This window comes from Ammodytes marinus (genome assembly GCF_949987685.1).
Source record: "Ammodytes marinus genome assembly, chromosome: 2".
Taxonomy (NCBI): domain Eukaryota; kingdom Metazoa; phylum Chordata; class Actinopteri; order Uranoscopiformes; family Ammodytidae; genus Ammodytes; species Ammodytes marinus.
In genome coordinates, this window is record NC_137231.1 from 33,551,795 (window position 1) to 33,561,746 (window position 9,952).

The 9,952-nt window shown below is 37.8% G+C and overlaps 1 protein-coding gene across 2 annotated transcripts; it reads left to right on the forward strand.

The window, feature by feature from the left end:
* The first annotated feature begins 1,406 nt into the window (after window positions 1-1,406).
* tor2a (torsin family 2, member A) lies at window positions 1,407-9,580 on the forward strand. Of its 2 annotated transcripts, XM_080044185.1 has the most exons (6): window positions 1,407-1,571; window positions 3,385-3,650; window positions 5,056-5,231; window positions 5,582-5,709; window positions 6,815-7,055; window positions 9,496-9,580. In XM_080044185.1, exons 1-6 carry the CDS (start codon window positions 1,451-1,453, stop codon window positions 9,500-9,502), a joined length of 939 nt encoding a protein of 312 aa, XP_079900311.1. In that variant the 5' UTR covers window positions 1,407-1,450; the 3' UTR covers window positions 9,503-9,580. The 2 variants fall into 2 exon arrangements, with proteins under 2 accessions (XP_079900311.1, XP_079900312.1); XM_080044186.1 differs by having other exon boundaries at window positions 6,815-9,539.
* Window positions 9,581-9,952: the final 372 nt, after the last annotated feature.

A 9,952-nucleotide genomic window follows, 5' to 3' on the forward strand; every position in this document is an offset into this window, starting at 1 on the left:
GGCGCCGCAATATGGCTGACCCTGCGTGAGGACCCCCTCAATAACCTTGCGTGACTTACCATTGGAATCGGCATGTGTTAATAGACAATACAAACGTAACTTCATCTTCTGTGTGAATGTATTTGCTTTTAAGGTGTACTAAGTTTGTCTTGAGAATGAACATATTGACTGTTTTAAGTCAATATCTACCATGATGAGCATACTGTAAAGACTGGAGTGTAGATCACATTTCAGCCACGGTTTAATTTGTTGGTGTGTACTCTTACCTGAGAGCCTATGTTTACATAGAAGCTGAAGTTATGGACCTTGGGTGTTTTAACTTGTTTGTCTAGCGAAAGAACACATGAAGTTCAAGTTTCTTTATTTATCATTATGCTTAACAAATACAGGAGGCGCACTAGTTGGCAATTAAATTCTTATATCTCCAGTCCGACCGACTCCATCCAACAATGAAACATAGAAAAAAGATCACACGAGAATACATGACAAGAGACAAAGTAGTGCAGAACATTGTTGGGCTATCACACTAACTTTATATATAGTATACATACATTGGTTAACTTTATTACTCGCCACTTGATACCAGCCGACATCTGGATAAACACGTCTGTTTACATTTCACATTTATTTAGTTTTATATTTAGGTCTGTGCTATTCTTGCGTTCCTCTTATACACTTAATTATTATTACACTTAATTATTATTCTTATTATTATTCTTATTATTGTTGTTGCTCTTTTATTATTTAAGTCAGCTTCACACTTGTGTTTCTTGAAAAATACTTACAAACTTTCTTTATTGCACTGTTGGAGGAGCCCAGGACTAAAGAATTTCTTTGCCAGCGGCTACTCTGTAATTGTTGTGCATATGACAATAAAACAATCTTGAATCTTGAATCTTTTATGTTCTATATTACGAGTCATGAATAGTGTTGCAATGATATCCAGAGATCAAGCGAAGACATAGTCCTACAAGAAGTCCACTATACTTACAAGTAGGCCTATTTTACTAATATTTACCTTTTTTAAACATTTTTTAGCTATGATTCTAGAGCAGTGTGTTATCATAAAAAAATTAAGAAGGAATTATGAATAATAAACAATAATAACGTACACTTCATTTGTAGCCTAGACCTTTTCCAAATAAAGTTACAAAGTGCTTATGAATGAATTATTAAATATGTGATTATTGTTTATATTTATCCTATATTTTTTTTTAATTTTATTATTATTTGATTGTTTGATACACAGATAAAATATACGGACTATGATCCTCCAACGTGTCCCTCACACTACGCCCTGTTTAAGAATTATCTGGGAATTGTAGTTCTTTAATCCACTTCGTTACGTGTTTCCAGACGGTTTCCTCTACGTGGAAAAACTACAAACTGACCAAGTTGTCGTTTGGACGAAGCCGTGTTGTGGTTTTCTGTCAGCCAACAGACAGCCAAAATGTTGGCTATCCTGTGTGTGCTGCTTTTATACTTTTGTGACCCTGTCTGCGGCGTTTTCCAGAAACTTTACTGCACCATATCAGAAAGCTGCGAATGCGATTTTAAGCCGAGAATCAGAGGTAAGAGGATGAATTCTAACGCTAACTGACTGCTGTTTGTTAGCCACCTAGCTTGGCTAAAATACATAGCCAGATAGTTTGTCATGTATCCGGTAACTTAAACATATTTTATGTGTTGTTTTCGTGTGCCACAATGGTAAACTACCTGGTGTTTTAGACTATAGTGTCCATAAAGAGATAGTTAATAGTGTTAATGTAATAACTGCTCGTCTAGTTGGATGTTATGCTAGTTAGCAAAAGACAGGAAGTCCTCTCTGTTGATAAAACCAAATGAGGAAACTGCTTATCTGGAACAAACTCCCAGAAAACTTGAGGTCTGCTGCAACTCTCAGTTCTTTTAAATCGAGTCTGAAGACTTTTTTGTTTCCATTTTAACCTGCAATTTTTATTTTATTTGCTTCTTTTATTCGCTTTTAAATGTTTTATAATGTGTTTTATGTATTCTAATCTTGCCCCTGTAAAGCACTTTGAGTGGCCTTGTGTCTGAATTGTGCTATATAAATAAACTTGCCTTGCCTTGCCTTAAAGAAGCTGGGAACTAATACATTATATTTATTTGAATAATAGGCTGTCAATATTACAATGTTGCCAAATCATAAAAAAGAATACCAAAACAAATGACAGACAGAAATTGAGATATCCCCAAAGGCAGTTTGTAGTGTAGTGTTGTAGTAAGGACAACAACAATAGTAATACTAAAAATGATTACAATTCATATGAATGACAAAAAAACACGCTAAAGGTAAAAGATAGGTAAAAATGTTCATCCTTGAGTAACGCAGAGTAGTAAAATCAATATTGATTACTTAACTTCTAGTGTGTGTGTGTGTGTGTGTGTGTGTGTGTGTGTGTGTGTGTGTGTGTGTGTGTGTCATGTTGTGGCTCATATTGACACAGATAGGGCTGCAAGATCTGCCCAGTCTTTTGCTTCTATTTCAGTATCTTTTTATTGTTCGAGAGAGAGCTCACATGGCTCCTTGAAATTTAAAGTTAATGTGTAGTAACTTCTAAGCCAAAAGTGTGTGTGCTGGGGGTGACAGTGACACTAGTTGTTTTCCTTAGGGAGCTTGACTTGCTAATTTTAGTTCCTTGGCAAGGGGGAACAAGATTGAAGATGTGTGTGTGTGTGTGTGTGTGTGTGTGTGTGTGTGTGTGTGTGTGTGTGTGTGTGTGTGTGTGTGTGTGTGTGTGTGTGTGTGTGTGTGTGTGTGTGTGTGTGTGTGTGTGTGTGTGTGTGTGTGTGTGTGTGTGTGTGTGTGTGCTCGCAGCGGTCATTGGCAATGACATTCTTAAGTCCAAGGCTCCTCTCAACAACGCAATATACTGTAGGAGAAGAAAAAAGAGAGCAACACTTGAGACACAAATAAACACAACAGTAGAGCAAGGACACAGTGCAGATAAAAGAGTAGAGATAGGGTGCACCATATAAATATAAAGTAAATTTAGAATGCAACATTAAATTAAATGTCATGTGATATACAGCCCTGGAAAAAATTAAGAGACCAGTCTGGATTTTTCTTAAATCTTCATCTGTACAGTACTTATTGAAAATGCTCTTTAATGACAATATTTGTATTGTGAATTTGGTAGAAATGTTGTCAGTAGTTTATAGAATAAAACCAAAATGTTCATTCTACTCAAACATATGCCTATGAATAGTAAAAGAGAGACACTGAACATTTGGAGTGGTCTCTTCATTTTTTTCTGGAGCTGTATTGAACCTCTAATCAACTGAGTGTGTGTTTTAGGATAGTTGATAAATAAGATAACATTAAAATCAACATGGTGTCTCTCTTTATCTCCTGACCACCAGACCTTGAGTGGGACCTGTACAAGAACGTCTACGGACAACATCTGGCCCAGGAAATCGTGTCCGAGGAATTGGCGAAATTCCTTCAAAATAAAAGCCCAGAGCGGCCCTTGGTGCTGTCGTTTCATGGCGCGTCTGGAACAGGAAAAACGCTGGTCAGCTCCATGTTGGGGCAATACCTCTACGGCTCCTCCATGAGTAGCCCCTTCGTACACCAGTTTGTCCCTACGTTGCATTTCCCCTACCCAGAGCGGGTCCAAGAATACAGGGTAAGGCTGCGTATCAAATCACATACAGTTGAGAACAGAATTCTTAGCCCACCTCTGAAAATGTCATTTTTTCTTTTAAGTATTTCCTGAGTGCTGTCATTTTTAACAGCTTTTTTTTGTTTTTTTTGTGAAATAATTTTGTTTCTGTGTGCAAAGTAAAATAATGTTATCATCCAAAATAAAATGTAGTGTGTTTGGAAAAAAACTGTGTTGAAAATTCCTTGCTCTGTTCGAGAGCACTTGGGACATTTTTCAGCATGCTGCATCTAACTTAATGTATTGGGACATCCTAATAGGGATTGGTATGAAGGGTGAGTCAGGGGTTCAGTGTGTGAGGTTGTCTTTATTTTGATGTTCACAGTAGGGACGTACACAACTAACGAATTTACATAGTCAAATCTGATTGGTCGAATGTTGCCTAAAGTAGACTAGGCATGGGCTGGTATGATATAAACAAACTATCTTAAATCTGCCAAACTCTACCTGTAACTGTTTTAATTAGGCTATATTGTACTTTCACCCATTTCATTTTAATTGCTGCCACTTAATCTTCACGACTGTGTAAATGTTTCAATTGTTTTTCTCTTCACCTGTTGTTTTGTATTTGATGTATTTGCATTGAATATTGTTTATGTATTGTTGTTTTTCCTTTGAATTTGTTTGAACTCGACGTCATTGAAAATGAGGGTCACCCCTTAATTGGTCTCTCGAGGATAAATAAAAGTTAAATGAAAAATGAAATGAAATATTCTGTATGATAACATTAAGCAAAAAAATGATTAATTCCATGGTTTCTCGCGATCACAGCTCTCAAATGTGTTCTTTTGAGATGTCTGGGTAAACAAACTATTTTGACTATTCAGGCTCCCCTTTAGTTAACAGTAACCATGGTTTATTAAAGGTTTTTGACAAAGAACAGATCAAATGTGTATGGAAATAAAATGCTAAGAAGTAGGATTCTTGGTTTTGACTACCTTGCAGAAAGAAAATTACGGTGGCTGGAGTAGAAATATGATGATTATTTGCATCATAACACTGAGACACACACACACACACACACACACACACACACACACACACACACACACACACACACACAGTGAGAGACACACATACACACACACACACACACACACACACACACACAGTGAGAGACACACACACACACACACACAGTGAAAGACACACACACACACACACACACACACAGTGAGACGCACACGCGCACACACACACCTCCAGCCATAGAATCAAACACATTCTATTTATATAGTTTTATATTTTCATATTTCTGTTGGAATCTTTTACCGATAAAGTTTTTCAATCCAAAATAATAAAATAAATACCCTGATTTATTTGCATCATTTGGAGCGGCTGACTTGAATCTTCCCTGTGTGTTCTGCAGGAGGAGTTGAAGAGCTGGGTTCATGGTAACCTGACGGACTGCGCTCGCTCCGTCTTCATATTTGACGAGATGGAGAAAATGCCTCGGGGACTCATCGACGTGTTGGAACCTTTCCTCGGTCCATCGCACGTCGTGTTCCGCACCAACTACCGCAAGGCCATCTACGTCTTTATAGGGTAAGCACACACATACACACACACATGTACGCACGCACACACACACACAGACATGCATTTAAGCAAACACGCACGCAAGCACTCACTCACACTCACTCACTCACACAGTCACTCACTCACTCACACAGTCAGTCACTCACACAGTCACTCACTCACTCACTCACTCACTCACTCACTCACTGCTTTTGATGGATGGATTTTTAGTTATTTTCACATTCCTGCACTTCAATTGAAATATTTTCATCACTCCTTTCTGTATTGAAACCGTGTCTTTCTGTCTGTCTCTGTCTGTCTGTCTGTCTGTCTGTCTGTCTGTCTGTCTGTCTGTCTGTCTGTCTGTGTCTCTGCAGCACCACAGGAGAGGAGGTGATAAACAAAGCCGCTCTGGAGAACAGACATGCCGGTCTGGACAGAGAGGAGATCAGATCAGCTGACCTTCAGGAAGCCATCGCACAAACCGTTTACAACAGCACTAAAAGTAGGGTTGCGTTCCGAATCGCATACTCTTTCTTTTTTCTATTCTACTACATACTACATCCGACGATAAAAAGAATCTAGTTAGGATGCAGTAAGCATACTATTGGGACATACTTTACTCTTTTATTTCATCATAACATTGCGCCTTGATCGTGCCTCTTGATTTTATATCCGTCGCATCCCCATTTGTTTTCACATGGAGGCTTCGTCGATGTGACGTCACTTCACGTGCGCACTGGATTGTGGGTCAGAATCGCCCAAATAGGATGCAGTTTTCAACGCTAACAATCTTGGCCGCATGAAGTAGGACATCCGGGTACTTCTAACCATCCTAAATCTGGCCACAAGAATCGGGACATCCTAAATCTTTTTTCTACATACTATATAGTAGAAAGTATGCGATTCGGAACGCAACCTAACTGTCTTTTACAAAATAATGAGTGAAAAATACATACTCCATACTTCTGTTTCATTTTTTGACATGATATTGGTCTCCAAAACAATTGTCAACACAAAGGTTACAGATCTTCTGGTTTCTATCCAGCCCTTTATATCTTCCAATGACCTTAGGACTTCTGCTGTTATTTACTTGAAAAATACAGATAGCCAGCCTGGACTTTTGGTTTTCATACAGCAGCTACTTTTCTAATTTAAACTCTTGTTTTAATTATAGAAGTAAGTTTCTCAAGATGTTATGTTTCTGAGCTCGCTCTGCCACTTCTGTATAAACTGATCGTAAAGCCTCTGTTCAACAGTTAGTTTCAACCAGTTAAAGGTGCACTGAGGAGCTTTCAGTCTGTGTTAATTCTAGCTTTCCCTTTGGACAAAAGCGGTTGTGTTTTTACTACGCCAGCTGTTGTTCCTGGGTGAGCGTATACCCATGACAAAGGCATTAAGAAAAACTATATAAAAATAGAATTTTTTGCCACTGATGGTCTCGTTTGCTGTTACATGTAATCTATGATCAGAGGAATAATTAGACTGTTTCAGAAATATTTCAAAGTTCCTCGTAGCGTCTTTAATGTTCAAACATGCTCATTTGTCAGTATTAACTATTGCTTCCTGGTTACTATATGAATACGTATATATATTTTTTCTCTCTCTAGGCGGCTTCTACCACTCCAGCATCATCACACAGAATCTCATCACTGGCTTCGTTCCCTTCCTGCCTCTGAGCAGACGGCATGTTGAACGCTGTGTCCGCTCTCAGCTCTGTCAACTGGACCGCTGCGGCCGCACTGACGTGATCGAGGCTGTAGGGGCAGATATGGAATACACCCCCGCACAGGGACAATACTTCTCCTCTACTGGGTGTAAGACTGTCCCCGCCAAAATCAACTTCTTTTTGTGAGTTGGATAATTTTTTCAGTTTTTTTTTCAGTTTTTTTGGGGGGCATTTTCAAGCTTTATTAGACAGTACAGAGTTGAACTGGGGAGACAGGGAGAGAGGGGGGATGACCTGCAGTAAAGGTCCACGGGCCGGACTCGAACTCGAACCCGCGACCACTGCAACGAAGGCCGGAGCCTATATGGTACGTGCTCTATCCACTACACCACCGGAGCGCCCTGAGAATGTTTTTTTTTTTTAAGGACTAAAAGGGAAAAATCCTTCTGAGGTGAGTAAGTGAGTGATAAGAAACTGTCCCCAAAATGGAGGTCTGAGGTTAGAGCAGCGTATATGGAGCAGTGGAGGCCTACTGCATGCTGAATCAAGGGGGAATTGAACTCACAACCCCCAGAATTCAACGCGGTATTGTGGAGTATTTGCTGTAGAAGTCGGTACATGTCCAGATGGGTGCACAGGAGTCATCCCACATTCTACCTCCAACCTAACTCACTATAATTTTATTTTTTTTAAGGTAATTTTTTGGGGCATATTTCCATACATTATTAGACAGAGTGGAGAGACGGCGATGAAATGGGGATGAAATGAAAAGTATCGGAGCGCCCCACCCCTCCTCTACTTTATAATTCATGAACTCTGAAGAAAAAAATCAATTGTTTTGTTGAAGTCTATTTATTTATTTTTGTTTTCGTTGACACAACCCTCATTTCACTTTCACACAGTCGCATATCACGATAAGTAGAAAAGAGCTATAGCCTCTTTTCAAACGATCAAAAGTCTCAAAGTGTGCAAGAGTGAATAACAAATGTCAAGTTTCTACCTAGCAACACTTTGAATGAGATGTACAGTAATTCCAAAACAAATATTGGGGCATAAGGTTTTAGCTTATAGCATCATTGGTTTTGAAAGCGATCTAACCAATAGAATTTCATAGTATACATTAAAATATTATCAACCAAAACAAACCTTAGGTAAGATCTCGACCATAATGATAATATATCACCTCCATCATTAAATGTAATCTGCTAGGAAATAAAACCCAAAATTCTACACACTGCAGGTTTAAATGTAATCGAGTTTCTCTAAGTATTCAGTCTCTCAACATGTACTAAACCAGGTACAATATGTTTGGAAAAATGCACGTCTAAGAATATTTTTGGGCTGTATTTGGACCCAAACTGAACGGAGGTTGTGTCTAAAGAGTTTCATGTCTATTTAACAAATAATAATTATTAAGAGAAAGATCTGGAGAAGACAGGTTTTACTTGAAAATAGGCTGTGTTCGAAAAGCCATACTAACGTCCTACTCATACTAATTTTGACGTCAATTTGAGTATGCTGTGGTTGTGTATGCGAGTTTGTGTAGGTGAGAAATGCCCGGATGAGAACTTACTTCCGGGAAAATTTGGTGTATGGATCGATAGGTTACTTTTCCTACTCGACCGCCCCACAATGCATTGCGTCTTTTCAAACAACACGGAAGGTTTTTTTTAAATTCTTTATTGCTTCTGTATACGTAAGTGTAAACTGTCCGACAGAACTAGCATACACAATGGATGGTTAAGTAGACAGTATGCAGTATATACATGTTGAGTATGTAGGAGGGAGGACGTTAGTAGGGCCTTTAAAACACAGCCTTAGTATTTCTTTGCTTTTGAGCACATCTTCAGTTCTGCCACTAGGGGGCAGTAAAGACTTGAACCAGAAATAACTCAGAGGTGAAGCAGAGTTCACCTGCAGCTCAGTGCATTTATGATTGTGTTTCTCATATGAGTGAGTTATATCATTTAGTTTATTTTAATGTTAAAAATGTACTGTACATGTATCAGTGTTTTCAAATACACTCAAAGTGCACTTTACTTTGAAGGAGGAAAAATGACTTGATGCGTCTTGGTATGAATATTCTGCCAAAATTGTGCTTTTATTCTGAAATATTACCTTTAATTTGAAATGTTTATGGCTTGCCTAGTATTGTAAACCATTAGTTATTTGTTTTATTGAATGATGTAATGCAATTAAAATACAATGAAAATCAAGCTTAATTGAATTTACAAATGGGGGACAGTAATGGCTAGGATGTGTGTCTGCATCATATGTTGATTCAGTTTGAATTTGAATTCAGTAATTATTGTTAACAGACTAAGAAAGTCCATAGAAGATTTATTTATTTTCAAAATAAATCAGTATATCAGTGTTTAGAGTTTCGAATACACAAAGAAACCTGTTAACTTCAACCAAATATCAGTTGTTTTCGAGCCGTAGATTTTACTGCTTTCAAAGTCGCATACTGAGACTATTACCAGTTTCAATTTCAGATTTTGCTGCCATAGTACATAAAACACAATCTCCATTTCATTTATCAGAAACAGCCTTTATTTTTTTAAGGGTTGATTTGTGTCTTATTTTGACGTGGTTGTCTGACCAATGTGTGTCCATTTTCAGCCGCTAAAGTGCCTGGATGTTGGTGACTGAAGCCAAATACAACCTCTGGGTCTTCAGTGTGATGAAGAAATAAAAATAAAAGAAAATAACCAAATTGCTGTTCTGTTTTCTTTCAGAATCTGTTGATAGACATGTCAAATAAATAAACTAAAAAATGTTTTATCTTCACTTTAAACTAAAACTACACACTATCTTAGTGCTTTTACATATTTCTCTTAACTTTTGTTTGAAAGTTAAATTTTAAAACTACATTTTAAATTTTTTTTTCTTGCTGTTTTTTTTCTGCAACACCTCAACACATTGAAGCCTTTTCTAAATGATTTAGACGCCTGAATTGTGTACATTGACGTTAAAGGAATTGTTTAACATTTAGAATTTTTAGAAACTGTTACTGTGTGCATTCTTGATGAAGAAATGGGTATACAGTAGGTCTCTCATCCAGGTTAGCTTAGCTCAA